The following is an 8307-nucleotide window of genomic DNA, read 5'->3' on the forward strand; positions in this document are numbered from 1 at the left end:
TGTATTTCATGTCAGTTCTTTATGGAATAACAATGTTCTCAGCACTACAAAAACTTTCTGTGATACCTGAAATAATGTGAAATTTTCATTTTTTTCCTGGCTCTCATAAGAGTCGACTTTTAAAATAGGACATAGAAAATCCTCTTTATTTAACTGAAGAATGATTAATTTATGAAACACTATTTCACTAGGGCCCAAAGACTTATTGAAATTATACAGTGGAACATCAGAGGCTGGGAGATAGAACCTCTTAGAAATTAAAAGCAAATGTTTTGCTTTTATGGATGAGAGAGATGATTATTCCCTTTGTGTGTTGCTTCCATCAAATGGTTTATTTCTTTGGGTTATTCTGACATCTTATAAGCTTAGTTTTTATTAAGGGTTTTTCTTAGTTAACATTCGGCTTAGTAATGTGCTTATCTTTAGTGTTGATAGAATTAGTAGATTTTTCATCTACTTGTTAACTAGGAAGGTGAGTATGGTGTGCAGCTGTAGCTCATCAAGGGTTCTTGACTTTCCTTAGCCTTGGAGGAGGCACCTTTCTCGGGCTGTGTAGCTTATTGACTGGCTGCGGAAGCTTTGAAGAGGCTCTTGAAATGGCATCCAAAGGGGACAGCACACAAGCAGACAAACTTGTCCGCGATATTTATGGAGGAGACTATGAAAGATTTGGTCTGCCAGGTTGGGCTGTGGCATCTAGGTAAGTTGGACATTATGTTCTAAAGGAGAGAGCAGTATCTTGCGATTGTCAAAGGACTTCCTTACTCTTAAAAACCAAAACTCGGGGAGGGGGAAGGGGGAGAAAGGGAGCCCATCACAAGATTGGATATATAAACCCTCCCCAAAGGGACGAATAGCAGAAATGTGGGTGAAGGGAGACAACGGACAATTAAAATAACACTATATAATTGATTGAGGATTCATGAGGGTGGGGGAGGAAGTGGAAAAAAGAGGAGCTTATACCAAGGGCTCCTGTAGAAATAGTTTTGGAAATTACTATGGCAACATATGTACAAATATGCTTGATACAATTAATGTATGGAATGCTGTAAGAGCCCCCAATAAAATGATTTAAAAAATAAAAAACTTCAACAGCAACAAAAAAACCCCACTGCCATCAAATCAAGTCAATACTGATTCATAGAGACCCTATAGGACCCTATAGGACAGGGTAAGGCTCCCCTGTGAGTTTCTGAGACTGAATCTGTCTGCCGGAGTAGAAAGTGCCTCTTTCTCCTGAGGAGCAGGAGGAAGTTGGTGGTTTTGAACTGCTGGGTTGTGGTTAGCAGCCCATGACACCACCAGGGCTCCTCCGTTGTCTCAGTTGAGGTGATCCTGCCACCGTGCCGTAGAACTGACTGCCTCTGGGTCTCCGAGAGAGAGACTGTAACTCCAACTGCCAGTCTGTACACCAGCGTGGAGGGGCCTCCGTGGTGCCTCCAGCGTGTTCTAGGTAGGTCATAAGTGTGACTAGGAAAATGAATTTATTGTTAAAAGCTCAGCTGTCTTTGGAAACAACTCGCTTTCACTTTTCAGTCCAAAATGTGCTTTTGTTTTTCATGGCTTCCAAAAACAATAAATAGCCTTTTAATCTGGTTTTGTATCATTCAGAAATGAAGATATTTTCTAATCTATGAATCCTTGTAAGAGCTGGATTCTATAAAAGTTGCTACTTTGTGTCTTTCTGTTGTGAAGCTTTGATTTTCTCCTGTTTTTACTCATTTGGCCATCATTTCAGGAAAATGTCAAGGATTATAAATCTAGTGTTTCTTGGTCACAGCAGATTTGACTGTGGTTTCCATTTGTCTGCAGTTTTGGGAATATGATTCACAAGGAGAAGCAAGAATCGGTTAGTAAAGAAGATCTGGCAAGAGCTACTTTAGTTACCATCACCAATAACATTGGTTCTGTGGCGCGGATGTGTGCTGTTAATGAGGTAAAACCGTTAATTCTATGATGACCATGAATGGGGGGTTTGGGTACATTACTCAACTTTTCGTGTTAAGGATTAGGCTCTCTCATTCTATTAAGTCCTGTTGCTAATATGGACAGTTATCTTTAAAGAAAGGAAACAATTCAGATTGCAAATGGGGCAGATATATTCATTGGCAAGCCTTTCTAAGAATAAGGCCTTTTGAGAACATCTTGCTCAGTTTCCTCTTTGCCTGAGTGTTTTTGATTAGTGAAATGCTTGGAATTTTTCTTACTGCCTTCGGCTTCTTTACAGTGCTGCCTTGTTGCATATGGATCAAGCAGCATTGTACAGGGCTATGAAGGCACTGAGAAGTGTTCTTCACAAGAAGTGATGTTTTCTTTGAGAACGGTGAATAGCTTATACTGCAAGATATACCACATAGTTATTTTTCAGTTTCATAAGAAATATGTAGGCATTTGATGTAATAAATATATAATTCATATATTTATGACTATGTGTTTGTAAATTATGCATAAACATTTTAAATGTGGAGGGAAAAGTGTATTTCCCAGTGTACTGCCATTTGGAGCCTTCGGTGGGGCTGCTCTACTGTCTCCTGTTCAGGTCTGAGCTGGAACTGACCAGAGCAGTGGGTTTGGTTGGGTGTACCAGGCACATGGGCTATACAGTTGAAGAAAACAAAGATCTCTGACATTATAAAGATGTCAGTTGTTAGCATATCACTATTGCTAGCATGTTATTTTTGTAAAGGATCAAACATGCCGTGGTAATAGGGTGATTAAGAGTATGGCTCATTAAAGATCAAAGGAGGGGTGAGAGTCACAAACAACACATATTTGTGGAAAATGAGAAAAAGTTCTGAGTTGCTTATGCTTACATGTAGAATTTTAGCGTTAACAGCATAGTATATTGGTTGACAGTGCTACTTTGCAGGGCTGTTGGTTTTATAGAAGTCACAACGTATATATGTGTGTATATATATATATATATATATTTTTTTTTACTTAGAATCTTTCTATATTCAACATGAGTGAGCAATATGCCAGAAAGATAGAAGTCATATTAATAAATTGTAGTCATTATTGATAGTAAGTAAATATTTTTGTAAACTCAACTATAATGTAAAAATCTTACTCTTTTTATATATTACTTGATTTGTTTTCTTTTAGAAAATAAACAGAGTTGTCTTCGTTGGAAACTTTTTACGTGTCAATACGCTCTCAATGAAACTTTTGGCATATGCACTGGATTATTGGTCAAAGGGTCAATTGAAAGCATTGTTTCTAGAACATGAGGTATGATGGGAATTTACTAACAGTATATTTTGCATTGAATTTATCACTTAAACTTATTTTTATAAGTGAAATTTAAAACTATGGACGGTTTACCTAAAGAGTGTATTCGCTTTCTCATTTCATTCAGGAGTTGCTGGGGTGGTGGTATTGTATTCTTGTTAATACCCCACTAAGATAAAATTTTTATAGCTTTTATCCCACGCAAAACCCAGTGACACAGTGAATTTAAGTCTTCACACTGCTCCCAGAAGTGTATTTACTAAAGGGGAGACAGATATAAGTGATATGGTTCTGGAAGCTTAGTGTCTAAAAGCTTCACCGAGTGCTAATTTCAAACTCTATATTGAGAATACAGCTCCTTCCCCGCCCCCGCTCCCCAAAAGATGTTTAAATTAGAAAAGTAATAGAATATTCTTGAACAAATGCATAATAAGTGGGTGTCTTTATAGTCGTTGATATTGTATGCCAGGTTAAAGGCTGCACTATATTTAATGCTTGTTTTTGTACAGGGCTACTTTGGAGCAGTTGGTGCACTTCTTGGGCTGCCAAATTTCAGCTAGAACATCAGATTTTTTAAGCTAATGCCATGTAAGAGGAACTGAAAATCCAAGGCATTGTTCCTGCATTGTCTGTCACTGGAAGCCAAATGATAGCGATCCCGTTGATTTTCAAAGCTGTCATCAGCCAGCTGCTGGATGTTGCCATAATGAGAACTGTGAAGTATTTCTAATCAAAGTGCTTTCTCCTGTATATAGGCACTGTTCCCTCCTTCCTGCAACGCAGCCGTGGATGGTGGAGCTTCCGCTCCACATTTTCTTACTGTAGGCAACATTGCAGTACTATGCTTAAACAAAATCTCCAAATCTCAAATGTTTTGCTTAAGAAAAGAGCAGGTTTTGAATACTTGCTATGACTGTTTTATGTGTGTTCTATTTACTGGTGAACAGTAATATAATCAGAAATTATTCAAAGGTAATCAAATTGTGTAATTTTAAAAATGTTGAGCCATTACTCATTATTTTTCCCCATTTTCCCTCCCTAAAGTCATAGTTACATGCTCTTTTCCCAGACATATAATCCCAAAGGCCATAATATAATTGACATTATTACATTTCAGCCTGAATTGAAAATGAATTCTAGAAATGCATCTATTTTGACATAGCACTTTCTGTATTCTATTAGTTATAGCTAATCAATACACTTTAAAATGTTATTTAGAATTTGGAGATTTTAATTACTTGCTTGAGTATTTAATTGGCTCTAGGACTATTGTAATGTGGCTTGAATGAATCTGTAGGATCAATTTTTGTTTCCATATCATCCCAAACTTAGTCATTCCTATTTATTAGGGCTCAACCATTACATCTAAAGACTTGTATTATGAACTATATCAACGGAATCCTCTTTGTTCTCAAAGAATAGTACAGAAAATGCTTTGCTTTGATACTTAGTGAGAATTATGAAAGGATCAGAGTTTCGTGCACTCTGGTAATAGAAGCGTTACCATTTGAAAGTTTGTAAATCTACTTGACTTGTAAAGTAAGCTCTTTTTCCTTAGCCAGTCTATTTGACGGCCAGTGGGTTGTTCTGGTCTATTACAATTTTAGGAAGAAGGACTTTGAAAAGAATTGCTCCCATAAATTACCATTAAATCTGGGTGTGCTTTAAGATATTTTTAATAGTTTACATGAGGAAAGGAATATTGTGTTGTGTTTTACAGGTCACAGTTTGCTCATGCTCTGTTAGTGGAGAGAAATTTCTAGCAGAGAAATTGTAGAAAAATGCTCTATAAAAACATATTTCCATGTACTTTTTAAAAATTGTGCTCAAATACTTTTCCTGTCTAAAAACATGAACATACAGATAATAGATGTTTAGAGGGAGAAGTATACAGAGTTAATTTTTAGAATTTAGAATATTTGGAACTTTAGATTCACATTAGAGGCCAATTTAAAAACCTAGTTACTTAACACTCATTTCAATGTTTTACAGCCTATTTTATGCTAACATCTAGATGCTTCAGTCAGAATGTTGTTGGTTCAAAGAACACTTGATCTGGGCTTCTGTGCAAATAGAAGATACTGCTTCCAGACTCACTACGTAGCAGCTTACCAGCTATAAATTTCAGACAGACTTTAGAAAGAGAAGGAATGGTCAGTATTTAATTCCAGATCAGAATGAGGCTATGATTCCGACATTGAAACTACCTGCAAATATATAAAGTGACCAATCCAAGCACTGTTGCTCTTATCTTTTTCCTTGTGTAGTTCACAACATCTAGAATAAGTAAGCACACGGTTACACTGGCGGCTGCCAAGATTGTACATGTTAATTCTAATCTCAAGAGATCCTCACTGATAGAGAACAGGGCAGATAAGTTGGGCTTTTAACATAAGCCAGTGTAAAGCTTCAACTTGTTCTTTATAGCCTTGTCAATTTAAACTTTCTTGTAGGCATATTATGGAAATAAACATGAAATATATTTTGACATAATACTTTATTCAACTAATAGTAAATGTAAGCATTAAGGAATTTTTTCCTTTTGTATTCTCTGAGGAAGTGATTCACACATACAGTGACATGGCAGTTGAGGAACCACACTTTTTAAGTGTTCACATACAAATGCAGCCGTGTGGGTGAAGACTTGTGTTGGATGGCATCATTCTGGAACCAGCTCTTAAAATCTAGTACTGCTGTGTACCCATGAATACTTTTGGGGTATCTTTAAAGAAAAAAACTTGGGAACCGTATGTTTAAGGATGTTAAAAGAAATGGTCATTTAGGGGCTGTATAGGGTGCTTCCAAGAACCCCCCCCCCAAAAAAAAAAAAAAAAACGATTTGGAGTCCTCTCATTTCTGACCGTGGTTGGGCAGTGAAATTACTCAAGACAACCTGATAGTGCCCCCCAAATCTCCACATGTGTAGTTTCTTAACTGATGGGAACTTCAGGGCCCGGGTGGCCTGTCGTGGGCTGGCGCCTGGCCTGCTAGCCATGAAGTCAGCGGCTCAAGACCACCATCTGCTCTGCAAGGTGGACGAGGCTCTCTTCTCCTGTAAAGAGGCCGCAGGGCAGTTGTACTGTTCTCTACAGTGCTCTCCGAGCCAGAGTTGACTCAGTTGCAGTGAGTTTGTGGAACTTTGTGTGCTTTAAATTCCCCATTGAGTTCTTTTATAAAGCTAATGTTTTGTAATTATATGCCCAGACAGTTTTCAGTCTATTTTAGTCTCTAAAGGTCGTATTTACTACTTGCCCATCCCTGCTCGGTTACTTGAATGTAAGTGGCTGGGAACCAGGGCACTGTCGTTACTTGAATCAAGAGGTTCAAGTTGTCAAGTCCATAAAGCCACCTTTTTTTTTTTTAGTCCAGCAAAGAAATTTGCTTTAGTACCTGAAAAAATTTAAGTGGAAATCAGAGTGTATAAATCATCTACCTTGTCTATTTATCTAGCTATCAATCATTTATATAAATGTACCCATCTTTTTTTTTTTTAATTATTTTATTGGGGGCTTATAGTTCTTAACACAATCCATGCATACATACATTGTGCCAAGCATATTTATACGTATGTCGTCATCATTTTCAAAACATTTTCTTCCCACTTGAGCCCCTAACGCCTTCTTAAGTACAGATAGGATAGCTGTACTGTGAGTGCCAGGTTGTGGCTAACAAAGTGCTGTTTCCTCTGTGCCCAGTGGTGCTCTTGCCTTTAAAGAATAGGCCCTCACAACTTGCCTTGACTCCAAGTTTGCACACATGGGTGGAAGACCTAGACAGGCAGTAGTGCACTCGTCATCAGAACCACTCAGCCACTCCGGTGGTTATACACAAAATCAGCTCTGTTCTGCAGTCCATGCTGTCCAGTCCAGTGGTGGTATCTGAACAAAATCCTGGAGGTTTTTTGCCTTTTGTAATGACCTTATTTAAGATGTTTTACTAAGAGTGTCAATTATGCCTTATTTCTCAATATGGATACTGATTAAGGTATTTATTTTTGACCTTTTAACTTTACCACAAAAGGAATTCAGTTAACTTTCTCTAGCTGTTTCACCCAAAGTCCTATCATCAGATGACCCTGAAAATAATATTCCTACCTATTTTCAATATTTCGGACACTCATCTTTTCTACTGAGCCCAGGAATAATCATTAAAGACCTAAGAGGACAGGGTACTCTTAGCTCCCTTGAAAGTATTTCCGTAGGCCATTTAACAATGGTGGCATGGAAAACAAAACATTCTCTTTTTGCCACTTCATAGGTTTGAGTAATTCTCACTTTCAGAAAGTCAGAATAGTTTTTCAAAAGCAGTGTTTGTTGTTCAGGACTTCCACCATGTGTTATACAGGGGAAATGGTATGATTGGGTGCTGTCTTAGAAATTGTGGCATTGCTGTTTTCATTGCTTCATGTGTGAAGTACGTGGACTAAGCCAAAACTCGGTGCTAGCTCTAAAATGCTGTTTCAGTGGGAGGTGACTCACAGTCACCCTGAGGAGAGTTCTTTCACGGTGGCGGTATTGGCAAGTAGACCGGCAACAGTTTTTGTGCACCTATTGGAGGACATATTTAGAGTTAATTTTCATGCTTGCGAGGGGGCTCCAAAAAGTTTGTGGAAAAATGTGAGGTCATAGAGTTTTCCCACCAACTTTTTGAAGCCCCCTTGTATGTATTGTTCTTATAATTGGCCCACAATTTTTACTTGAGTTTGTTAATACTAGATTTTGCACACACAATAAACCAATTCTCATGTCACCATCAAGTGGGTAAAGCTTGAGTAATATGAGGGTTTTTTGTTGGTGTGCTTTATAACTAGTCTATGAAGGTGTCTGAACTTTTTGTCTGACCCTATGATTATATGGGCATTATGATAACAAACTTTTAATTATACAAAAAACACTTTCCACTAAATTCATAGGTGTTTGTGGAAGTCAAATAATTGGGTATTGTTCATATCCCTTTTCTTCATGCCAGTTCTGGTTGCAGAGCACTGAGGATGAGAGACTGCCATAGAATTATTTGTTGCTAGTGCCGGCAACATTTAAAGCACAGCCACAGTGAAGTTCATTACCCTAGAGTACA

General features: G+C 37.8%; 1 protein-coding gene across 1 annotated transcript in view; it reads left to right on the forward strand.

Annotated features, from left to right (window-relative positions):
• Window positions 1-5040, forward strand: part of PANK3 (pantothenate kinase 3) — a 19675-nt gene extending 14635 nt beyond the window's left edge. The window contains exons 4-7 of the mRNA XM_004696775.4: window positions 524-700; window positions 1813-1936; window positions 3106-3231; window positions 3741-5040. Coding sequence (XP_004696832.1) covers window positions 524-700; window positions 1813-1936; window positions 3106-3231; window positions 3741-3791 — 478 coding nt within the window. The 3' untranslated portion in view covers window positions 3792-5040. The remainder of the gene's footprint in view (window positions 1-523; window positions 701-1812; window positions 1937-3105; window positions 3232-3740) is intronic.
• Window positions 5041-8307: the final 3267 nt, after the last annotated feature.

Source organism: Echinops telfairi, unplaced genomic scaffold (assembly GCF_000313985.2).
Source record: "Echinops telfairi isolate 266 unplaced genomic scaffold, ASM31398v2 ScPeMD7_7469;HRSCAF=8507_0, whole genome shotgun sequence".
Taxonomy (NCBI): domain Eukaryota; kingdom Metazoa; phylum Chordata; class Mammalia; order Afrosoricida; family Tenrecidae; genus Echinops; species Echinops telfairi.